This window comes from Marmota monax, unplaced genomic scaffold (genome assembly GCF_021218885.2).
Source record: "Marmota monax isolate L192 unplaced genomic scaffold, Marmota_monax_Labrador192_F-V1.1 WCK01_AAM20220418_F8-fsc00343, whole genome shotgun sequence".
In the NCBI taxonomy this organism is placed as follows: domain Eukaryota; kingdom Metazoa; phylum Chordata; class Mammalia; order Rodentia; family Sciuridae; genus Marmota; species Marmota monax.
In genome coordinates, this window is record NW_026694892.1 from 897274 (window position 1) to 924400 (window position 27127).

The 27127-nt window shown below is 33.7% G+C and overlaps 1 protein-coding gene across 1 annotated transcript in view; it reads right to left on the reverse strand.

Annotated features, from left to right (window-relative positions):
- LOC124080802 (ATP-binding cassette sub-family A member 13-like) overlaps nt 1-27127 on the reverse strand; it is a gene marked incomplete at its 5' end in the record, with an annotated part of 211536 nt that overhangs the window by 77021 nt on the left and 107388 nt on the right. Inside the window, 2 exons of the mRNA XM_058573465.1 lie at nt 21229-21338; nt 24212-24404. Coding sequence (XP_058429448.1) covers nt 21229-21338; nt 24212-24404 — 303 coding nt within the window. The remainder of the gene's footprint in view (nt 1-21228; nt 21339-24211; nt 24405-27127) is intronic.

The following is a 27127-nucleotide window of genomic DNA, read 5'->3' on the forward strand; positions in this document are numbered from 1 at the left end:
ATTTAAGGAAAGGATCAAATTGTTCTGTGTACAGATATGAATATACCACAGTGAATTTCACCTTTATGTACATGTACAAAGCCTTAATTTAAAATAGAAGGAAAAAAAAATAAAGTAGAGGAAGGGATCATGGGAGGGAGGGAGGGAGGAAGAGAGGAAGTACTGGGGACCAAAGTGGAGCAAATTATATTGCATGCACTTATGATTATGTCACAATGAATCTGATGTGATGTATAACTATAATGTACTAATAAAATTATTTTTAAAAGACTCAGAGACAAAGATCCTAAATGCTTCCAGATAAAAACTAATCAAGTTATAATGGTACTCAATCTCTCAAAGGCAATCCTAAATTCATAATGAAAAAATGCATTTAAAGGTCTTAAGGAATATGAATTCTCAACTAAAATTTTCTATCCAAACTACCCAACAGATATGGAGAGAGAAAGATAGTTTCAGAATACTGTTTTCAAGGAACTTACTTCCTATTTGTTTATGAAGGTTTGGAGGCTTGTTTTTTCACTTTTTAAAAATATCTTTATTCTGTGTATTTATTTAGTTTTTAGGCGATGCTGAGAATCCAACCAAGTGCCTCTCATGTGCTACGCAAGCCACTGAGCCACCACCCCAGCCCATAGTGCTTGTTCTTAAAAAAATTAAAATTACAGTACAAGGTAAACTAAGAGAGAAAACATTGAATCAGGAAATATAAAATTAATTAAGAGAGAACAAGAGGACTCCCAGAGTGACAACTGAAGGTCACATGAATTGCAACTGCACAGCTGACCTGAAGAGAGACAGTCTGGAGCAAAGGCTGCAGACACTCATGATCTCTTCAAGAGAATCAAGTTGATAGATTAAATGGTGTGCTTAAATGGATTGTAAAGGAGAGTTAATCCACAGGAAATAGAGCAAATGAACAAAGACAATGAATTGCAAAAATTTAAGCAAGAAATAAAAGGTCATAGCACTTCAGGGCTCAACTAAGGATGTTATTTACAGAAACCATAATCCTGTATATATTAAATTCTGAGTTAACTCAGGTGTGTGTGTGTGTATTCCTAGTTTATACATTCATTGTTTTTAAAAATTAATTCCATATATATTCCTTTTAAATTAATTCAAATGATGAATAGAATTATTAATTAACATTCATAATTTAGCTGGGTGCAGTGGTACACACCTATAATTTCAATTCTTGGGGAGGCTGAGGCAGGAATATTGCAAGTTTGAGGCCAGTCTGGGCAACTTAGAGAGGACCTGCTTCAAAATAAAATAAAAAGGGTTGGGGATGTTGTTCAATGGTAGAGTGCTTGCCTAGGATGTGGTGAGGCCCTGGGTTCATTATCCAATACTGAAAAATAAAAATTCACAATTTTGGATTACCAGAGGAAATCAGCATTAATTCATTAAGTATAAATTCTGAAAAAGACAGAACTTGGTAAAAAATATTAATTCCAACTTTAGTTTATAATCACAATTCTGCAAATTCTAGTAAAGTTAATCAAGTAAGATCATTTTAAAATATATATAAATAGGGGTTGGGTATTTAACTCAGTGGTAGAGCACTGGTTAGCATGCACAGGCCCTGAGTTTGGTCCTCAACCTAGAAAAAAACAAAACAAAACAAAAACCAAAAGCAACAATAACAAATATATATACACACACACACCATACACACATATATATACATACACACACACACACACACACACACATATATATATATATATTAATCAGGGTTAAAGTATGGTTATTATTTATATAAATCATAATCCCATATAGATATGGATATATGTATTTCATATATATACATGAAATTAGGAAATAATAACATCATTTATGTTTGTCTTGAAAGTACAGTTATTAAGATAAGAAAGAATTAATCAAATAAAAAATTTAATAAAGTATTTGATCACAAGTTTAATAAACAATATTAAACAGCTTTCTTGTATATAGATGAACAAAAACCAATTAACTATACAATAGAGGAACAAGACCAGTCATAGAATTATCAAAAATGATATAAAATGTGAAGGGCTAAACATAATAAGAAATGGTAGAATGTATGTTATGGTTTAGATATAGTGTCCACCAAAAGCTCACATGTGAGACAATGCAAGGAGGTTTGGAGGAGAAATTATTGAATTATAGCCTTAACCTAATCAGTGAATTGATTCCTGCTGGGATTAACTGAGTGGTAACCCAAGGCAGATGGGGTGTGGCTGGAGGAAGTGGTTCATTGGGGCATTGGGGGCATGGCTTAGGAGTATATATTTTGTATCTGGAGAGTAGAGATTCTGCTTTCTGGTCTTCGTGTGAGCTGCTTCCCTATGCCATGCTCTTCTGCCATATTCTGCCTCACCTCGAGCCCCAAGGAATGGAACCTGCTGTCCATAGACTGAAACTTTTGAAATCGTGAGTCTCCAAATAAAATTTTCCCCCTCTATAATTGTGCTGGTTGGAGTCTTTTAGTCACAGCAGTGAAAAAGCTGACAAAACGATGTGTTAAAATTCAGTTAAGTCACACAAGAGAAAAATGTAGTAAGTGGAAAGTCCGGCAACACTCAGGAGAGAGAAGCTCAATCTTGCACATTTTTCAATGTTCTTAAATTCCTTTATATTTATCTATGTTTTGATGTAGGAAAATTGTGATAACTAATGATGAAGGCATTTGTCTTTTTATAAAATCATTGTATGGTTTTTAAAAACGTGGTAGCCCTACTGTCAGAAAATGTAAGCAAATTTTGAATTAATTTAAAAAATTAAAAGCACACAAATGTATTTGAGTATATATAAACATCACTAATACCTTATGTGGTAAATGAGTCACTTTAAGTAAAGAAGAAATAGACTATTACATAAATAATATTGGGATAAATGGATATTTTTTTTAAAAAAATACACACTTAAATTCTCTTAGTCTTTTTTTGCGGGGGGTGGGTACTAGGGATTGAACTCAAGGGCACTTGACCACTGAGCCACATCTCCAGCCCTATTTTGTATTTTATTTAGAGACAGATCTCACTGAGTTGCTTAGTGCCTTGCTTTTGAAATTCTCTTACTCTTTATTTCCAAATATGATAAAATTCTACCAAGGATTGATTCATAAACAAAAAACAATTTTTTACCTTGGGTAAATTTTTACCTTGGAATTTTTACCTTGGATAAATACCCCTATTGATTTGAGGAAGGCTTTCCTAAGCATTTCAGTACAGTTATAAATAAATCATACAAGGTAGACACAAAAACATTTGAATAACTGAAAATGAAAATCTCACTGAAAGTCATCTCACCTCCAATCATCAAAAGACATCTTGGAAATTGGATTTTCAATAATATTAATTGTTCCTGTGAGATGTTAAACAACAAAGTGGTGTTTTGTTCATTAGCTGGTGTTTTTTTTTTTTTTTTTTTTTGTAGTTTTTGAAAGCAGTCAGAGTTATTTATTTTCTCAGAATGCATTTCCCCCACAATCCCCTTCAAGGGAACACCCTCGATGACCTAGGGAACACCCACTAGGTCATACCTTTTAAAGATGTTACCATCTTAGAAAAGTACCACCTGGGAACCAAGCATTTCATATGAGGGCACTGTGAGGACATTTAACACCAAACTGTTGCCCTTGACATGACATGTGTATTTATATTTCATATAGGGAGCCAAAATCTTCAGAATTAGAATGAGATAAATAATGACTCTGAAATATATTAGAATCATTTAGTCAGAGTTACACTAAGCAAACAGTCTCCTAACTAGTCTTCCTCGGTGAAAATGAAGCTGGGTCCTGAGAGTGATCATCAGTCTGGCCATACCAGATGTTTATCTTTTACTTATTTCATAAATGTTAAAGGTTAAAAACAGAGATGCAAGAGTGCTGACAATGAGAAGATTTAGTTGCTACTCACTTCAAACTATATGACCAAATCTAGGCTTTTTACCTCTCTGGCCACAGATTCTTTACCTACAAAATAAATGTGTGAATTGTTTATTGATAAACTAAAATAGTTGACTCCTCTATATCTGTGAGTTTTACTTCTATATTTTCACCCAAATGGGGATCATAGACCTAACTACATAGCATGTAATCCTCCATTGGGTAAATCTACAGATGCTGAACTCATGGATACGAAAGGCAGATTGTAAAAAATTGCGTGTCAACAAATTCTTATATCTTGGGGCATCCTGGATACTATCCCTCATGGATACAAAAGGACGACATGGTATACATCTATAGAGAGTTTACAACAAAGTCACCAGTGAAAACATGAAATACAACTTGATATTTTGATAGAGGTGTGGCTAAGTTTCAGTACCAAGACAAAGTGATGAAATTCTACCTTTTTGAATATCAGTAGACTCATGCATACTTGGCATTGATGAAGAATTTGGTTCTAGGAAATGGGGACTATAGAAACTATGTCAACAAGGGCATTCAGAAACCTCATCATATTAGAGGACTTGCACATTGGTGGGGGGGACAGCTTAGTTACTATGTGATGGGAACATCTGAAATAAAGATAAGGTTTCACAAAAAGACTTTCCATGAAGTGTTCTGGAGCTTAGACAACATGCTAATGCTAATTTTAAGATTAGAAGTTGACACCTTAACTCTCAGAGAGCAAAATGTATTAGCTATAACTTTGAGATTGCTTTTGACATTTAAAAATCTTTGTCCAAAGTTAAAATGTCTCATGTTGGTGTTTCCTATCATTCTCCATTCTCAGTAGCCTTTTCTAGTCATTAAAGATTGGAAAAGTATTAGAAATATACAGATTCTTCGTCTACAATAAGTCAAGACCTCAACTTGGCTTTTGTATTTCAATGTCTGGGAAGGGAAGGAACTGGTTCCAATATCCCTCTTCAGTGAACATTATCCTTTAATTAACAAAATGCTTAGGGACATTTCTTTGCCAGGGGACCTTCAGAATTTTTCTAATATCACTTTGTAATGAAATTGATTACCCAAAATGATTTAATTATACTGGCACATCAGTAATAGGAACACAGGAAGATATTTATTGGTATAGGATAAAGTTCCAATGAGAGGAAATTAGACTATAAACTAGCTATGAGATGTGAGCAGGTTGCTATACACACAAAATATTTTCCATTAAAAAGAAACCACAATCCAACTTGTGCATTAACCATGTCAGTCTTTAAGAGATATGGAGAATATCCTGGATGACAGATACCATGCCTCAGGCAATATGTTTGCAGACATGAAGCAAACATGGGCAAGTAGCATATATGCAAAACTGAGAATATCCAGTCTCAACTTGAGAACACCTCTTTACATGCCACATTCTGGAAGCTTCCCCTGAAAGTCTGGGACAGCATCAGTAATGAACACAATGTACAGGGATGTTCTCCATTGTGCCCAATGAAATCAATGCTTAGAGTTAAACACAGATGCCTTCTCTTGGTTTATACCCTGTGCTATATTTTAGTCATGTCATATAATAGACACCAATATCATTGATAAAACAACAGTTTTTCAACTAGGTGGTACTGTGTTCCAAGAAAGGAAAAATCACATGAGAATGGGGAAAAAGAAATGACACAGTATATAAGGTAGACATTAATATGAAGACTGTACAGAAGTACTGAAAACATAATATTATGTGCTGAGAGCCACGGCCGAGTCTGTATGGCCCCTGGCATTTTGCCAACAGTATTGATTGACAGGCGAGGCATTACTATCCGCCTCTGCCGCAACTTTTGAGTTCTCGCACTATTTTGGAGTTCTCCTGGGGATTTCCGGGGATTCCCCGAGAGTTCCCATTGGTTGGGGAAGTGCAGGAGGAGGGATTTCCGGGAGAGATATTTCCGGCTGCGGGTTCCTGGACAAGCCTCCTGGCGCGTTCGGGAGGATTACCCGGGAGCTGTGTGAAGTGTTTTCCTGCAGTTTAAAAATAAAGTTTGTTCCTGCTTCAGTGGCTCGTGATTTGTGCCCAGCCAGACTGCGGCAATTATGTAAATTGAAAGTTGGGTGAAATGCATGAGAAACTATACTATTACTTCAAACATTTGAGTGTTTGTGTATGCAACTAAGTATACACATGCATATGTGCAGATAAATTATGATGCATACACATATACACATATACATACATACATACATAGCTAGAATTTTTTCAAAACTGGGGACTATAAGAATGAAAATCACTTTTAATAAAAATTACAGAAGATTTTCCTTCATTTTTTCCTGACTCTGTATTAGTGTTGTTAAAATGTAATTTAACTTAAAATGGGAGAAAAACAAATTGTCAAGTAGCCCCTGGTTAGTGAGGTTATAACTTAAATTACTCTAATTTGTGATCCATGTTAGTCTAAAGAGGATAGGCAATAAATGTGTTCTATGTATTTTTATATTTGTGCTACATTGGTTTATATAAAGCAATTAATAAATACCTAAGTATTATGGTCATAATACTTAGCATTGTGGTGATGTTAAAGCAGTTAATAGTTATCTCTTACATGAATTCTATAATGGTGGTCATTTAAGAAAGGAGGAAACAAGGCTAAAATCTTTCCCAGTGGTGTACTTTAAAACATAGTAAGCTCCAAAAAGGCTATCCTGAAAATATGAAGACAAAAGTTTGTATCTTAGAACAGTTTTTGTACTGTGCACTATTTAATTGTCTTATATTCTAATATAAGATCCTGCTAAAAGATCTGGAAAATATAGCCAAGAATAAGGGACAAATAAAAATTACCTATAATTTTCCACCAAGATATAACACTTCTGAAATGTGGTATATATACTCAATGGAATATTACTCAGCTTTAAAGTGAAATTATGGTATTCACCAGTAAATGGATGGTGTTGAAAAATATCACACTAAGTGAAATAATCCAATCCTACAAAACCAAAGGCAGGATATTTTCTCTAATATGCTGATGCTAATTCACAATAAGGTGGTGCAGGGGGCACTATGGAAGAATAGCATTACCTTAGATTAGGTAGAGGGAAGTGATGGGAGGGGAGAAGAGGAAATGTGGGGATAAGAAAGATGTAAAGTGAAACAGATATTATTACTGTTTTTACATATGTGATTATATGACCAATATGATTCTGCAACAAGTACACTCAGAAAAATAAGAAATTATATCCCATCTATGTATGATATATCAAAGTGCATAAATGCATTCTACTGTCATGTATAACTAATTAAAACAAATTATTTTTTTAAAAGATAACACTGATGACATATCAATGCATTTTTACATATGATATTATTCCATTGGATTCTGTTTATACTCTTGGTGCTAAGAAGTTCAGTGCTATTGCATTGAACCTTCTGTAATAGTGGATGTGGTCTGATCTGCACTGTCAAACAGGTAGTGAGCTCCTGAACTGTATCTAGTGCTGTTGATAAACTAAATTGATAATTTTATTTACTTTTAATGTATTCAAATGTAATTTTAAATACCAGAAATGGCTAGTAGCTGATGCTCTGAACAAGCATAAGTATAATTTTTACTCCCTCACTGTGATGTCTTTTCTTCCATCTTTATTTTAAAAAGATTGTCTTTATACCTGTAATCCCAATGGCTCAGGAGGCTGAGGCAGGAGGCTCACGAGTTCAAAACCAGCCTTTGCAACAGCAAGGCACTAAGTAACTCAGTGAGACTCTCTCTCTAAATAAAATACAAAATACGGTTGAGGATGTGGCTCAGTGGTCAAGTGCCCCTGAGTAAAATCCCAGATACCAAAAAAAAAAGAGAGAGAGAGAGAGAGATTGTCATTGGAATTTTCAGTTTTACAATTAGGTATGACTATCATCTTACTCTTTATGCTTTTTATTCTAAGGAATTATCTATTTCACTAACACTGGGATATTCTCAGCTCCTTCTCATTGTTTCCATTCTCTTGTTGAGAAATCTAATTAGAGTTATGTTGGACTTTTTTCGATCTGCCATATTTCAAATAATCTCACTTGCATTATCTTTTCCATAGCAGTGTATCATTTCTTTTTGACATAATCATTATGATTTTCTTTTTAATTTCAATGACTATCTTTTTCAGTCTTAGAAAGCATGCGTTTTTCAAATTTTCTATCACATAACGTGCTTTGTACAACCTTGTAACTATAGTTCTCTTACATTGCAATCTTGGTGTGAAAATACTCCCTTTTGTTGTAAATATTAACTTATATCCATAGAGGACAGCCATTTATTTCAATGAGCATCTTTGTTCATTTAATTGAAAGTCCTCTATAAGGGTTGTAAGAGCATCCTTTCAAAGAAGGTTTGTACTTTCTTTTCATAGGTTCCAATGGGGTCTGAATCCAGTTTATGCAAAATTCACTCTTAATTTACAAATAAAAAGTATACATATTTATCATGTAACACATACTTAGAAATACGTATACGTTGTGGAATGACCTCAAGCCCATCTTTATTATATGCTTGGGTAGGGGAAGGTACAGCTCCTTGACCCCACGTAGTTAAATTTAAACCCTCAACCCATAGACAGTTTTAAGAACAAAGTTTCAAGATTCCAGGGGAGCCTTTTCTTTAAAATTCTGAAACTAACAAGTTTTCTCTGCATCGTTTATGCCCATGTAAAGATATTTCAATACAAATGCAGATCTTCAATGATCCTAGTTTTATATAGGGTTCAGATTAGTATAACCCTTCAGTAGGTCCTCCAGGGACATACAGAGCTCTCAGGGACATTAGAGCTCAATCTCAACTACACAAACCCACATCTGATCTGCCCCTTTCTTAGCAAACACAGCATGAGCCCAAGAAGTTGCTCTGCTTCATCAGCATCTTCCTATTTCACAACACATAGGAATTCCCTTCTTTCTTGTGGCACCAGAGAAGTGAGAAGCACTTATAAAGTAATTTTGCTTAATTTTTATCTGTTAGTAGGCACATTTTTCAGTTATTGTGGTCTTTCACGTAAACACATTAAATATCAAGTAACCTCATGGTAAAATTTTGTAATCAATGTGCTTACCAAATACATAGTAGAAGCATAATATCTTCCAACATTTTGCTATTATAAGTAAGATTAGAATTAATATATTTTCACTCAAACTTTTACTCAAGTTTCAATTATTTTTCTAATCATAAATTTTTATAGGGATATTAATAGTTCAAACACTTATTGTACATGTTGTCAAGCTGAACTCCAGTCAAGTTATAATTATTTATGTTCCAAAGAGACTCATAGAGCAGTGTCTATTTTGCTATTCTTCATGAAATACATACCTCTATTGTTTGGTTCACGTTTTTTATATTAATAATGATAAGTATTTTTGGCATTTGATTATTAATTTTTTCATATAGTGTTCAATTCTTATGTCTATGTCCACTTTTTATTGTCATTGCCTGTTTGTTATCACTTTATAAACTATTTTACATGTTGTCTATCAACACCATCTTATTTAATTTTTGCTATTATTTTTAAATTTTAATGTCTTGACTTATGGAAAATCTTAAACTGCACATTTAAATATACCCATATTCTATGTTATGAGTTTCATAATAATCGAATGTTTTAAATGTCCTCATTGAATAAACAATGTTTATTAACATGGTTTCTAATTTTTGGGGGGTCACAGTAAACCCTGGTTTTAGAAAAACTTAGCAACTTATTTTCCTCCTTCTCCTTTTGAACTAATGTGAAATTAATAAATCACCTTGTTTTTATTGTCTCTCTCTCCTATCCAATTGATTAAGTTATCTAATCAGAAAGTCACTATTTTATTACAAAATCAATACAATGCATTGAAATATATCTTAGGGCAATTAGCTATCTGTTGGTTTTCCAAATGTCATGATTAGATACACCTATTTATTCAGAATTTTTGTGTTAAATCTCTGACCTTCTTCGACAGCAATTACATTACTTTATAAAATTTGGTAGAGAATAAAAGACTATTAATTTTTTCCGTTCAGCACTATGTTTATACACCACTATGTATATACACCACTATTTAATCAATTATACCTATTATTCTAAAATGGTTATTTAGATTATAGCACAGAGAAAGACCATATTTCTGTCTAATGTTATTCATAGGAACTTCATGTGTGTGCAAATATGCTGTTGTAATTGTCTTTCCATTATAGCTCCTGATATTGATGGCCCATAGAGAGCTCTTGATTTGAGTATATTTATTTATTTGAGAGGATCCAGCCACCTTAGTTAAAACTACTTCTTAATGGTTTTCCTCAGCATTTGAAGTATGTCATGTGGCAAAAATAATACTATAAATATCCATACTGTTTCTTAACTATTTCTTATAACAAGAATTTAAATTCCAGAAAAAAATCTAAATAATAATGTTGATAGTATATTTCTTGTTGTTTGTTTTAGTGAGAATTATTCTAGAACTTCACAAATAGGCTTTTATATAAAGATTTCTGTATCATGTTCAAAATTATTTATTTCTTGATAATATTAATCACATTCTTCATATATATTCTATTTCTTTAATTGTTGGATAATAAGAGTAAAAAGCTAAGGTCTTTCGTTTACTTATTTCCTCTCATTCACTTTCTAATTTTCTGAGAGTTTATCTTGAACAGTTTCATGCTATGTATTTCACATATAGAATTTGAGGTATATATGACAGCACAATGCATTTTGATTCATTGTCCACAATTGCAGCACAACTTTTAATTTCTCTGGTTGTATACAATGTAGCATCACATATGTGCAGTCATACATGTACCTAGGGTAATGATGTCCATTTCATTCCACCATCTTTCCTGCCCTAATGACCCCTTCCCTCATCTCTCATCACTTTACTCAATCAAAGTTCCTCCATTTTTCCTATGCCCCCCCTCCTGCCAATAATGGATCAGTATCCACTTATCAAAGAGAACATTTGGCCTTTGGTTTTTTAGAATTGCAGCACAACTTTTCATTTCTCTGGTTGTACACAATGTAGCATTATTTGCTTAGCATGATATTCTCCAACTCCATCCATTTACCTGCAAATACCATAATTTTATTATCTTTTAATGCTGAGTAACATTCTATTGTGTATACATATCACAGTTTATCCACTCATCTATTAAAGGGCATCTAGGTTGCTTCCACAGCTCAGCTATTGTGAATTGAGCTGCTATAAACATTAATATGTTTGTGTTACTATAGAATGCTGATTTTAAGTCCTTTGGGTATAGACCAAGGAGTGGGATAGCTGAGTCAAATGGTGGTTCCATTCAAATGCAAAGTTATTGCCTTAAATATAATTTCATATTAACTTCTATTTAAAAGGATATTAATATATTTATGTATTTTTGTTTCGTTTTTATTTGACAGATTGCCATTGTTTTATCTAAATGCCACTATAAGTATTGTAATTTAAAAGTCATTTTTAACCCAGTTTATGAGTGTTTGAATTTTTAAGCAAAGATAATCACAACAACATTTATTATAGAGATACATGTTGTTTTGGTATGTGACAACTTGCATTATAATATATTTTTCTGTTCCTTTTTACACATTTTATGTTCTCTCTCTTATACAAAGTGGCTATTTGGAGAATTTTCTCTTTTAAGGGATGGGGGAAAAGTTGGGAAGAACATGTGGTTTAGAGTTGAAAAAAATAAATAAATTGGACTGAAACCCTCCACCAGTCTTTAGAAGTTTGACTTTGGCAAATGGTACAATTCTCCTATTCTTAGATTCATTGTCAATAAACTTAGGATGGCATCCTTGTCCCAAGGTCATTGGGATTATGAAATAAGATCACAAATGTAGAGCCCTTAATTAATGCTTTGGTAAATAATATAGAGTCACAGTAAATCATGACCATTGTGATTAGCATTTATTTGATCCAGGGGCTGCAGATTCCAATGATTTCCAGATCCAGCAGTTAACCTGAACATCTCAGAGCGCCAGTAAAGGAATCAATAAAGAGGAGTGGAAACTGATCAACTAGGCAGTACACGTCTTGACCTATGGCAATCCTAATCCAAAATATTAACACTATGATGACAAAATAAAAATGCATGGGATCTTGGGACAGAAGTCTTGTCAATTTGTGAACACTATCATATCAGGAACTTATGAAATACTCTAAACAAAATCAGACCTTTTGCAATGAGTTCTTTTCATTGTACATATTCATTTTCTCAAGTTTGAGAATATGTGTTCACAGAAATTAGTAAACTAAACAAGAAAGCAAAAAGAACACTTTTATATAATATAACCTCAGAGAAGAGACAAAATAAACCTTAATATAATAAATGACTGAGTTGATGTGTTTCAATTAAGTAGCAATCAGTTATGAGCTTCATGGGCAGGAAGGTATATTCCAGCTTTCAAAGCAGTTAAAAATTCCATTGTGCTTCTAATTACCTATTTAATTCCTTGAATACCAATGTGCAATTAACATTACAAATAATCAAGGTTAAAAATATAATTAATGCAAGTGTGATTTAGTTATAATTAAACTAATTACACAGATATGTAGCATAATAAGGGACTCTTGGACCATTATGTGGATGCAAATTTATTCTTCCTTTCAAGAGCAGTTATTTGAATTTCATTTTCCAATTATTTTACAAATGATGGAATGGAATAATAAAGGAGAGAGTCAGTCTTCCAGATATGGAAAAATAAACCTGTTTTTTTTATTCTTTTTAAAGTTTAGACTTTTCTGTCCATATGTATTTGTACATAAGGAAGTTAGAAAAATAAAAAATAAAATGCTTCCTCAATCAATAAAAAAAAAAAAAAACTCTTCTTATCTCTATGACAACAGGGAAAAATCCACAACATAACACCAAAGAGAAATTCTATTCCATATAGTGTGCTTCTCTTTTAGAATACTAAGCAGCATGCTGGCTTTATACATATAAATCTCAAATGCACACTCAACAGATAAATTCTGTTTTTGCTCTAGATAATACCTAGTTCTTAAAGTTGTTTTCATATATTGACATAGACTACAAAAGTATAACTGCATTCTCTACTCACAGACCACAGACAGCAGTCAATAGCTATAAACTAGCATTTGGAGTAAAATAGATTTGTTTTCAGATATGCAACTTTTTTCATGTAAGTTAGGAAAAGAGATATTTCTTACATGACACTTACATACCTATTGCTGGACAAACTGGGATATCACTGAGCCTTCATTCAAATGTATAAATTATTATTATTTCTAGAATATGAATGAAGAAACAACCAGAGGAAGATGGGGAGAGGAAGGACAGAGAGATCCTAAAGATAAAACAGATAAGAAATCACAAGATAAGGTTTGTGATATTTTCTAATTCTATCAGAACAAATCCAGAATTATGAACTTTCTGGGAATGACTAGAAATCAATTGATTATCACACACACAAAAAAATAGAAAACAAAAAACAATAAAAAAAATCTGTCCAAACATATCTTGTCTCTTTCCTCTAGGTGACCAAATAAAATACAATTCAAGTATCTTCTCGTAAAATTATTCTAGCTAGTAAATAAAAACAAGAATTAAAATATCACCATTTGGCAATTAATTCACCAAAGCATTAAACAAACAACAAGAACAACAATAGCAACAAGAAATATATACTATGTGTCTCTTGATGGAAGAGATCATCTGTCCTATTTAGACATGTCAAAGGTTTGAAACTGAGCCAGAATAAATCTCTGGATCCAACTGAACTTTTAAGAAATAGAGAGGATGGAGAAACATGCTAAACTTCATCATGACTATGCACTCAGGCAACTCTCCAAGTCCAATGCCCAGGTTCTTCAATAGTTAGATCATATGGAAAAAGAAAGGATGGCAGGTGGGGGGAACTTAGAGTTTGAGAGGGAGAATTAGAGATCATATCAAATTCTTTTTATAAATAAGCTAATGGTGATATCTTGCAATTGATTCATTATTGGGTGACAGAACCATAGTCATTTGAAGGGAAGGGTGTGGCCCAAACTGGGACATACAGAATGGTTTCCAAGTCAATACTGTCAAATTCTACTTTTTTTTTTTTTCTGAATTTTAGTTGCAAGAACATTTGCCTTAAAATAATATACTGTTACATTTTAAAATATCAAAATAATGTATATCAATCTTGTTTATATTTTCAAAGAACTAATTATCTGTTTTATTGATCTTTTGTAATGTGGCATTGTTGTTTTGTTTTGTTTTATGCATAAGGATGGGGATACCAGGTATTGAACTCAGAAGCACTCAACCACTGAGCCACATCCCCATTCCTATTTTGTATTTTATTTAGAGACAGGGTGTCACTGAATTTCTTAGTGCCTCACTTTTGGTGAGGTTGACTTTTAACTCACCATGCACTTGTCCTAGCCTCCCAAGTGGCCGGGACTATAGGTATGTGCCACCTCACCTGGATGACATTTTTTTTTTACTTCTTAATTTCATTAATTTTAGCTCTGATCTTAATTACTTCCTGTCTTCTACTCTTTTGGAATTAGTTTGTTCTTGCTTTCCTAGTGCCTTAAGATATGACAGATTGTTTATTTTGGATCTGTTTCTGTTTTCATTATTTTATGCAGCCTGAATGTTATAAACTTTCCTCTTAGGACTACTTTCAAAGTGTCCTAGAGATTCTAATATATGGTATTTCTGTTGTTTCTCAGAGATTTTTTTTTCTCCACTGATTCCTTCTATGATCCATTCACTGTTCAAAAGTGCACTATTCAATATCCATCTGTTAAAATGGTTTCTGATTTTTATCTTGTTATTTATTTCTAACTTCATTCTTTTATGATCTGATAACTTCATTGTATTATGATCTGATAAGGTACTAAGATTTGTCTAGGGACTTTTTTTTTTTTTTTGTATTTGCTAAGATTTGCTTTGTGTCCTCAAATATGGTCTGCTTTAAAGAAGGTTCCATGTGCCACTGAAAAGAAAGTCAATTCAGTTGTTGGTGGATTAAATATTCTACAGATGTTAGGTCCATTTTATTAATAATAAATGAAAATAGATCCCTATCTCTCATCTTGCACAAAAGTCAACTCAAAATCAATCAGAGACCTAGAAATTAGACCAGAAACTTTGCAACTGCAAGAAGAAAACCTGGGAGCAACACTACAACATATAGGTGCTGGCAGCAACTTCCTTGATAAAATTCTTATACCTCAAGAAATAAACCTAGAACCAGTAAAGGGATAGCATCAAATTTAAAAAGTTTCTGCACAGCAAAAGAAACAATTATGAGCATGAAAAAAGAGCCTATAGAATGGGGGTCTCTTTACCATATATATGTATATAATATGTGTGTATGTGTGTGTGTGTATGTGTGTGTGTGTGTGTGTGTGTGGTGTGTATCTGCCAGATTATAAACTATAATGTTGGCCCATATAATTGCAATTCAGTACAACCACTTTTAAGAGCTATATGACAATGGCTCAAGAGTAGGAATGGATCCACATAACCCAGATATTTATCAAAAACAACTAAAGTCAGGATAATATAATGATATCTTCATTCCAGTGTTTACATCTGTGAAGTTCACAATGGCCAAGTTATGGAACCAGCCTAGGTGCCCATTGACAGATGAACAGACAAAATAAATGTGATATATATGTACAGTGAATTTTTATTCAGCCATAAAACATGAAATTATATCACTTTCTAATAAAGGATGGAAAAGGTAATATATTCCCTTTTTAAAAAAAAAAAAGAGAGGAGAGAGAGAGAGAGAGTGAGAGAGTGAGAGAGAGAATTTTTTTTTAATATTTTTTAGTTTTTGGCGGACACAACATCTTTGTTTGTATGTGGTGCTGAGGATCGAACCCGGGCCGCACACATGCCAGGAGAGCGTGCTACCGCTTGAGCCACATCCCCAGCCCAAGTAATATACTCTTAATTGAAATAAGCCACATTCAGAAACTCAAGAGTCCAGTGTTTTCTCTTATATGCAAGAGTTAGAGAAAAACAAGGAATTTTAAAAAGGGGATGGAATATTGTTGGAACCTTTTACCTCCTTTGGGACCGCAGCCATTATCCGGTGTTGGCTGAGGTGGCCTCATGGGCTCTTCTAGAGCATTTCCGTATATAATAATAATTATTATATAATAATTATAATAATAAGAAGGTTAAAATAAATAAATAAATGTAAATAAATACATCAAAATAGGATTGCCCTTGATGAGAAGTGATGGGAAGGCATTCATGAAGTAACAGTTGTCTTCTGTTTCTTGAGGGTAGTACTGATTATATAAGTTTATTCATTGTTTAAAATTTATTGAGATGTTCTTTTTAATATGCAAATGATACCTCAAAAATAGTTTTTAAAAATATTTTCAAAAATATGACAGCAAAAAATTATTAAGTATTTAAAAATATTCTAAATTTTGAGAAAAACCCAAATTTCAAGTCATATGTCATTATAGAATAATAGCAATGATATCATATATTATGTTTTTATGATCAAGATAAAGCTGTACAAAGAAGAAAAAAATTGAAGAACAAATTTGAAGGATGTCTTTTAATAGTTTAAAAAATAAATAGTAAAAAATTAAATTGCTAAGAAATTCATTATATCAGACTTTTCAAAGTAAAAAAGTCAGAAGAAGAATTTAAGATTATTTTATAGAAATACAAATATGCATATGTAAAAAGAGAAAAGAAATACAAATTTCTAATAAGTAAATAAAACTTTTAATAAATAAAATTTATTGTAGAAAGGTAAGGACATAAATAATCATGAATATTGTCTTTATAACAAATATATCAAAAAGAGCCATAAAATATATTCATGTGTATAAATGCTAAGATGTTAAATTTAGGATATTCCTTATAAGAATGTTAATAAAATTGAAAAATAGTGATTATTTTAGTTGATGAACAGTATGTACATAATTCTCAAATCATTATATTTAGTAAATAGAAATATAACTACTAAATGAGAAAATGCATTGTCATTTAACATTGCTTTGATAATTCTAGAAGAACTGAAATTGGAAGTATTACTGTAGAGAAAAAGGAGACAAATATTTCATTAATTACTGACAAGGGCATTGTATTCTAGATAGAATATAAGGAATGACTTTTAAATTTATTTTTTAAAATAAATTATTTACTTTAGTAAGATATACATGTTTTATGGAAGAGAAAAATATAGCATTGTCAAAATGTTAGTTCATTCCAAATTGATCCATAAATGTAACATAAAGTCAATTAGAATTCTATTGTAGAATTACAGACACAATATTTTAAATTTCTTCCACTACACACAGAAACTATGAGTAAAGGACTTTTATTTTCTTCACTTCTACATAAATTGTACCTAAAATAAATAACCATGATAAAAAATACACATCTTTGTGGATGCAAAACAAAACAGAAAGCTAGAAGAAGGATCTAAAACCACTAGTGGTTGAGTACTAGGTTTGAATTTCAGTGGGGACCAAAAGTCCTTCATAATTGACATGCATTGTAAGGGGACAAAAATCAGGTTCATTATGTGATTACCTGAGTCTAGGGTTAGGGCAGAGCCCAACATCTTATTGAAAATGGCTGAGCAAAGGTGTCAGGGATCAGTAGGAAGTTGCTCACCTTCCAGGCTGGATTGGCAGGGCAGAATCAGAACAAGCTACCAGTGAGTGGGAACAGGCTCTTTTTCGTATGTAACCATGAGATGAAGACCTAAGCTGTCAATAGAAGGCCTGTTTCTATCCTAAAGGTCCATGGAATAAATGCCAGACTGGAGGCGGTATCCAAAAGGGTAGAAAAGGGGCAAAAGCAAAACCCCATAAACTCACTAGCAATGTTAGCTAGAAAACTCCCAAGCCAGAAAAAAAATCTAACCAGAAACAAAAAGCTTAAAGGAAAAGAAAAGAAATAAGAGATGAATTACCTCCTGATGAAGCAAAATTTATTGGAATGAATGACTAAAAGCAGATATTCAAGGATTTTATGAGGCAAATTTCAAAACATAATTAAATGATGTTGTTAAGATGGTTCAAATATTTATACAAATCACCATCAAAGATAAGATGGACAAAATATCATAATGAAGTTGTATCTCCTCAAATTATAGCATAAACTTGATGCAATTGTATCCAAAATATTGATTAGCAATCAAATATTGTGTCTTTTTATGCAGACTATTATATTCTTAAAATAGTATGCAATAAAAAAGTACCCCAAATATTCCAAGCAATTCTAAAAATGAACTAGGAAAAGGACCAAGTAATTCAATGTACTAGAGGAACTCAGAATACATCATCCCAAAATATGCTGATGGTATACTGGTAATTTCAAACTGAAATCACCTGAGGAATTGTAACTGCAGAAAGGGCCCTGTGGCCTATCTTTTCCTACATGCAACAAGCTATAAAGATGTCTTTCCTGCACCAGGGCAAGAAAGTAGCTTGTATAATCAAAGACTGGACATTGGGATTGTAACGAGCCTGAATAAATAAACTTATGGCTGCAACTCTAATTTTCCACTAGGTTTTACAATCCCAAGAGCCTCTTAGTGAATCCCTAGAATTTAACTACCCTTGGCCAGAGATCCTTTTGTACTGTCATTCATTCACAAATTTATCATTCTTCATCTAAAATGTACAAAGGAATTTTCTTGGCCACTTCTTTAGATTTCTCACTTTTCTGAAGATCCCTATGAACACACAAAATTAATAAAACTTGTCTTCTTTTCTCTTGTTGATCTTCCTTGTATTGATATGGTTCCTGTACTCAAAGAACTCATGTAAGAACTAAGAGAAGAGAAGAGCAGAGATCTGTTCCACCCCTACAGTAGAATGCTTCATAAAACGAAAGAACTTGAAGCCAAATATTAAATATCAGATTTTGGTACACAATAGAACTGCTTCCAATTGGCGGACAAGGATATGTTTTTGAGAAAACATTTTAGATACCAATTATATAGGGAAAAATCAAATTATATTTCTAATATATTAGAAATATATATTTCAACTATACTATAAACACATGAGTATAAGAAAAAAATCTTTGGAAAATAAAATATGGAGAAAAGTCTTATGACCTCAAAAAAGGAAGAATTTCTTAATATTCAAAGAGTAATAAATAACACAGAAAAGAAAACAAATGGACTACACTGAGACAGAGAATTTATATATGAACCTTTTAAGCAAAATTAAAACACAAGATACCACTATAAAGGACTATTTAAAACACGCAAAACATGTCAGGCATGGTAAGGTACACCTGTAATTCCAGCAGCTTGGGAGGCTGATGCAGGAGGAATTTGAATTCAAAGCCAGCCTCAGCAACTTAGTGAGGCCCTAAGCAACTTAGTGAAACCCTGTCTCAAAATTTAAAAAAAAAAAAAACATAAAATGTTTTGGGGATGTGCTCAGTGGTTAAGTGACCCTGAGTTCAATTCCTGGTAATAAAAGAAAAGAAAGAAAGAAAAAAGAAAAAATCAGGGAAATCATACAAAAGATTAGATTTCAGCAGAGTATGTAACAAATTCCTATATTTATAAGTAATAAAAAAGTTACAATACACACAAAGGTTGAAGGATATAATTGCAAATGACAGAAAGGAAAGGTATGTAACAAATATATATGGGAAAGGTACTCAAGTTCATACAGAATCAATGAATTGCAAATAAAAGGGAGATTGCATGCCATCAATTTTAAAAACTTAAACTTTTAATCATAGTTATAGAAGGGGATTGTAAAATGTATAAGTGAAATGAAACAATCTTTTAAATCTTATCTGAATTGGAAACATATGTCTTTCAACATAAACAACCACACTTATACACACACAAGCAGACACAGAGAAAACATATAAAATTAGTTGTATGGGTCTTTAAATTAAACTGACAGGAGATATGCAAATATCAATAATGGATTTTAGGGAAAAATTTTCATTCTCCTGACACAACCCAGTCAGACAATAAATACTTGTTGATTTGAAGAAGTACCTAATTGATGGGTGATTACATTTCTGAACCTGTTTTTATTCAATTACTATATCTGAAGCCATAAAAAATTAAAAATCTAAAGCACATTTTCTCCAAATCTATGTAAAAATGATTCTCTGATCCCCAGTACACAGATTATGAAATCAAATAACTTCATGATAACTTGGTGGATAGTCATATAATGACATTCAGAGAATGCACAGAAAACAAGCCTTTTGTTTTGTAATTTCATAGAACTTGAAATGTATCATTAACTTACAGTGAGTTTGCTATAGTAGGAAAATAAAAAGATCTATGCCCGGGGCCTTGCAGCACAGTATTGAAAACAGACTAGGATATGGGGACATGCACAGGGGTGCACATGGGTGACTTGTGGAAAAGGAGCAACTAGAAAACAGCTGTGAAGCTAAAAGTATTAAGAGTTTAGTCTGATATTTAGCCAAGTTTCCTATTAAGACAATTTTAGAACAGGAATCAAGTAGCAAATCCAGCCTCAGAAAAGTGGGGAGCAGGGAATCTCGCTTTGTAGAAGAAAGAAAACCACAAATGTTAGTCCTGATTATAGCTCAGGAAAGAGGAGGACATGCTGCTATCACATACAGGCAGAAAGAGGAGCAAAGTCCCCAGGTCTCAGAGGAAAAGCTCCTAATTGAGCACACAGTTCAGAAGAAATTACAGAATCAGATGCTGCAAGAAAAGAAAAGGAAAAAAAATTGTGAATAGCATGCAGAAGTAACACTGTGTGTGACTGTGTGTGTGTGTGTGTGTGTGTGTGTGTGTGTGTGTGTTGCCTGAGCTCATACAGCTAGTTGGACTGGCATAGCTTCAAGGCATGCATGGTGCCCAGTGACCTCACATTTGTATAGAGAAGGTAAATTCAAGTCTTCCCCACTTCCCCAGATGCCCCTGTTTGAGTTTTCAATGTGTGCACTTCTCCCAGTTCAAAGTTGTCAGAATTCCCTGAAGCAAAAAGAGGGAAACCATTTGGCACCTTGTGATCACTCTGTCTAGTGGGGACATTGCAAGACTAATCCATAGGTTAAGCAAGAAGAATCAACCCTTGGCTATTTTCTGCTCACCTGAGTTACATACAGACATCTCAACTGCAATCTGGTGCCTCTCAGAGATGTCTGCCCTCAGCTGCTTTGTGACAATACCTCCCTAACCCTTTGCTCTGGCTATCAGATTTCAGTTCCATTATGGACACCCTTACCCTTTTGGAGAAGTGGTGATTTGAAGATAAATTTGGAGGAAAATTGTGCTTTCAAACTTTATTCCACAGGGCAGAAAGAATGTGGGGTTTCTCAGGGCTTGATTATTACCTGCTTAGGCAGAACAGCAAAATGATTAAATCTTAATCTTACCCCATGGGAGCCCTAATGACAGCGTGTCCTGAACTCGGAGGAACTTCACCATTCAAAATTTTGAATGTAGTGCTCTTCCCAGCTCCATTCACTCCTAAGAGTCCAAAGCACTAAGGAAAAAATGAAGTTAAATAAAACAGATTAAAAATAATGATAATGACATTATGCATTTTCTTTGAGTCCACTTTGAAATGACATTATTAATGTGTGATATTTGTAATTTTAAAGAATCACACATTGTAAAGCACTTTATGGATTACACAATACTTTCAAAATCATCACAGCACTTGATTAGTATAAAAACTATAGCATTCACTTATAGACAAATAAATTCATATATGGAAAACTTAAGAGAATGAGAAGTAAATGCTAACTATCCCAAATTATGCAGAGATGATAGTCTTTGAAAGTCATATCTTTGTAGAAATAATTATGCTCTTGATATTCATTTCTGTATATTCTAAAATGATTTTTTTTTAATTTCATTTTTCACTCTCCATATGTATATTGCTTGTAGCTATATACCTTCCTTGAAGAGTACTGAAGAGGTTACAAATTCTTTCCTAGCTCAATGCAAATACTGACACTCAGAAGATGACCCTTAGTTTTATGCTCTTAACACTCAATCAACTTATTTCTTGGTCCAATCCTATCATATATTCCATGTAAAAATTGGCCTTCTGGTTCTTTTTTCTAGATGTAGTCTTGTGCCTCCAGGTATACTCTGTTTGAGAATTCAACATGGTGCCTGAGAATCTGATTCTTGTCCATCTCCTTCCCAGACAGTTTTTGAATGAATCAGTGATTCTATCTATTTTCATATACTGGCTTCCTGGCTTCTGGGATCTTAGAAAGTGACTGCTTCTGGATTTCTGTCAGCATGCCACACCCAGCTATCACAGAATTCTACATCAGGCCTCTGAATGCCACTGTCTGAGTTGCCACCTGCTTTAATTAACATATTTCTCCCAATTACCCATATCTGAAATATGGTTTTATTTCAGTCCAGGCCTGTCCCATGTCATTGATGTTGGTCAGGCCTTAGCTGGGTGCTCCAAGGCACACCACCACCAGGCCAACCAGATGGTATCTCTGTTTAAAGGCTTAGCCATAAAGCTACCTTTGAAATAAAGCTCTCACCATGCAACTGTCCTTCTCCTCTCCTTGCATATTCTTTAAGATATAAAGCACTATAGACACTACCACTCATATATCTTCTAATCCTATCCTGCCTTGGGACAAAGCTTATGCTGTTGTGTAACACTGTGTGTGTTTATGATCTTTGGTTTTCTACCCAGTTAGTTATTTCTAAAGGCACAGGAGCATATCTCAGTCATTTCTATTTTCTGAAGGCTTTTACAAAGTACTTCCCAACTGGGTGACTAAACTGTAATGCTCATAAAAGCTTAGCATATAAAACTTATAATAATTCTCATCTTGAATGTCTCCAAAAGCCTACATGTTGAAGGTTTGGTCTCTAGTCCTTGGTGCTATTTGGAAGAGGTGCAGTCTGTTAGGAAGTGGGGCCTAGTGGATAGTGTCAGGTCATTGTGTGTGTGCCCTTGAAGGGGATGTTTGGACCCTGTTCCCTTCTATTTCTCCTTCTTTTGCACTTGGCCATGAGTTGAATGATCTTTATTCTCTATGAGCTCCTGCCATGATGTAATTAAGCCAACTCAGGCCCAAAGTTAGGGGTCAATGAGTCATAGACTGAAACCTACAGAACTGTGAGCCCAAATAAACATCTCCTCTCTTATAAGTTAATTATCTCCCCTGTTTTATTGCAGTAACAAAAAGTTGACTAACAAAAAGTCAAATTTATATGGCATCTCATATCAGATACATAAATCATCATTCTTATGAAGATTTTCAAGTTTTTCACTTACTCCTTAGCTTAAACCTACCATAGAGAGGTAGCAGCAAATTAATATTGATTTTAATTAATTTCAAAACAAGGGTGAAAAATGTTCAAATAAAATAGGTAAGACTGCAGAGCCAGTCTTAAAGTAGTAGAAAGAATAGCTATAAATAGACACATCTTTACCATTTTTCCTTTTCTACCAGAAATCATAGTCTTTGGTATAAGGATACTCCCAGAATGCTTTAGGCTGTGCTCTTTGCCTTTTTCACCCTCAGAATACTCATATCTGAAATGTCTATTCTCCTCTCACAGGCAGGGAATGGGTGCCAATCAGATAACAATATAGCCTACTTTGAAATTCTCAGGAGCTTGGAACAATATGCATGCAAGGTGCTCTTTTATTTTTAACAGTTAATTAAAGGTAATCATTTCCAGAATTGATTTCCCTTTATGCATTAAGTACAAATCAGGTACAATTTATATGGCTTCTGTCAGTTCTGATTAAAGATTTCTCCTAGAATTAATGCCATAGCCATGAAAAAATTTTGCAGCTATTGCAATGGTGTATGAAAAATATTATTTGGTTTTCCAGAGTAGCATTTTATTAGTTGGGCTTAACTGTACACTTAAAAAGTATTGAAGTCAAAGTGAGAGTAAAAAGCAGTTTCCTTTATTAACTATAATATACTTTCACTTAATAAAATGATATCCCAGAGCTGGGGGTGGAGCTCAGTGGTACAGGGCTTGCCTAACATGTGTGAGGCACTGGGTTCGATTCTCAGTACCACATAATGATAAATAAATTAAAGGTACTGTGTCTATCTACAACTAATTTTTTTTAAAAAGACATACCGTAGTCCAAACCATACTTAAAACTACTGAGTAACATAAAATTTAAAAAATTATGAAATAAAACAAATGTTATCAATCAACAGTGATTGCACTATGGAAAGAGCCAATTGACCCTCTTTTTGGTTTTTCACCTATGATTGTGAAAATTCCTGAAATTTAAAGGTTGAATATAGCCATGATTTCAGCTATTCTGAGAATATCACAAGCAGGTCAGCAATTAGAATTATACAGGTTCACAACAGAAAAGGACAAAAAGAGAAGCTTTGCTACCTCTCCTCTTGATATGCCTAAACTAATATCTTGCACAGCCATAGTCTTCTTAAAAAAGCTTCCATAACTTTTACTGAGGCTGTTTAACACAAGGATGTCTCCACTGGTCCTTCCTTCAAGCACCCTCATTTCTTCCTTTTCAACATCTATATCCTTGGAAGACTTGACTGTGCCTTGGAGAGAAGAATGACCCCTGGAAAGATAAAGTCAGAGTCAATTCACACTTAGGAAATTATATTGGGATATTCTATAAGAGAGATTATGAAAACAAGAGAAAACACCTTCAGATATCTATATCACCTTCAACCAAAACACCTTAATCTTGACATCCTGCTTACTGATTCCCAGCAAGAGTTAATTTTCATTCCCTAATTTGAAGGAAATATACATGCTACTAAAAGATACTGAAATAGATTGATACTCAACTATAAATAGTTTTTAATTTTATGAATAATAAAGTAAATCCAGACCTTACTAAATGCAAAAAAATGCCATCAAACTATATCAACTTTTATAGGAAATAGCTCATTTAATAAAATAAATTATTAAAACATCCAAATACTATAAGTTTATAGTTTAAGTTGGATTGCATATAAGGATTGTATTGCTAGCACATCATACAACATCTTGCAAAAAGTATTCAATAAGTATTTTCCAGATGAATACAAATTTAATTATCAATTTCTAACCATTTCTCTCTAAATCTAAGCTGCTCTCTTTTCTTTATGGTTTTCAATCTGATGCATTTTAATTTTCAAGTAAATTTCAATTTCCCCTGTAAACTGTAATATGCCTATATTTTAATGATTAAATAGGTACAGACCACTGAGTAAATATTATACTAACACTAATTTCCTGCTTTTCACAGGGCAATATTTTTATGGAATATGTTATCATATTGTTATGGAGGAAAATGGGTGAAAGGTAATAGGAGCTTAATTTTGCAACCTTGCAATTCTCAAACTATTTTAAAATAAGAAGCTATTAAAACTCAATGAAAATATCCACTGCCAGTCCTCAGTCATCTTAACTCTTTTTTTTGTATTTTTTTCCCAGACCTGAAATCACCTTTTGGCAAAAATATAATATATTTCACACTTATCTTTGATGATTGATAGCTAGACATTCAGGAGTGTATATTATATCATTAAATAACATTCTAAAGCATGAAAAATGAATCAATGCATATAAAAATAAGAAAATCAGTTACCCAGAAGGCAATTATTGATGAGGAAGGAATATCAAAGGTGTTAAATATATTCAATTAATCTGAGAGGGGGTTACATGGGTGTGCACAGTTTCTAAAAATCCACAAAATTATACTTTCCTGCTTGAATGTCATTTCCCTGTCCCAGGTGAAGGTCTGTTTCTTGATCTGCTTTGCCCTTCAAAGGCCTTTTCCTACTCTAAAGGATCAAGCCATCATTATGCCATCCTGTCTCCAGATGATCTCCACACAACCTGTGGTACTTTACAGATACCTCCTGGGTCTCAACCCAGAGTTACTTATCTCAGGGTACCAGGAAGGGACACAGATGTGCACAACTGTTTAATCTTCACAACTAATTCTGGTGGCTGGAGAACAAGTGACGAAGATTACTTCTTGTTGGGCCCCCCCCTTCCAACAATCCACAATCCTAATTCATTCAACTGCACTCAGCAATGTGACCCTCAGACATCTTCCAACTGAAAATCACAATAAATGGTGTCTTTATCAAAGAAGAAAGATCCAGATGGACACTAGATATAGCAGAAATTTGCAGATGCTCCAGCATACCTAATATCTGGACCACATGGCTATTCTGACTCAGCCAGCACAAAGGACACAGAGAGCACACCCCATCTCCAGAAAAAAAAAAAAAAAGAAAGCAGGAAAGAAATCCCCAAACTCACCCAACCTGGATGATGTTGGGCTACAGCTGGATGCTAACCAAGACCTGAATTCTTAGCAGACAACCAGGGGTTGCGGAATGGAGCCAGGGTGTGATGACAGCAGTGAGGCGGCCTCCACACTCAACATCTAGCACCAAGGTTCTAGTGACAGATGCACTGCTCAGAATGGGGAAAGTCAAGTCTATTCTGTTCCTATTTAGAGCGCATGGTCTTATTCTCTTCCAAGATTCAACTATGGCATGTATAATTTTCCTATATGCTTGTAATTAAGCAGAGATAATTGATATAAATACTACAGAGGTGCCCCATAGATTTTTAAAAAAAGGATGTTATAGAAATGCTGAGATGGGTCAAAGTATTTTGGGAGCTGAGCAGAGGCAGGAAGAGGTGTTGGATGTTAAATCAGACAGGTGCAGGTAATATGAGGCAAACATCTCTGTGGTGATGGCGAAGGATCACAGATAGCTTTACCAGACATGAGCACCAGAGTTAGAGGTGCTTGTTAAGAACCTTGGAATGTGCCTTTTAAATAATAATTAGTGACCCCATTAGATCTGGATTTAAATGACAAAAATGACAGCATCTCACAGTCATTGAACTATTTTGACAGATATCTATAAAGGAGCATCAAGCAACTGATATCTAAATTAGATTAAATTTATTTGCTCTGTGACATTTATGCAGATATAAAACAACAAAATTGACTATCTACTGTGAATATTAAAGACAAAATTGTTTTTTTTAAATTTTGACACAGGGTCTCACTACATTGCTTAAGGTCTCACTTAGTTGCTGAGGCTATATTTGAACTTGCCTCAGCCTCCCGAATTGCTGGGATTACAGGTGTGTGTCACTGGGCCCAATTAAAGACAAAATTCTAAAATAAGGTTCAACTAATACTTACACTTTACAAAATAAACAGAATCCAGAGGTTGTGTGTGTGTGTGTGTGCGTGCATGTGTGTGTGTGTGTAACCCAGAGCCTCATACCAGGTGAAGCAAGTGCTCTACCACTGGCCGTATC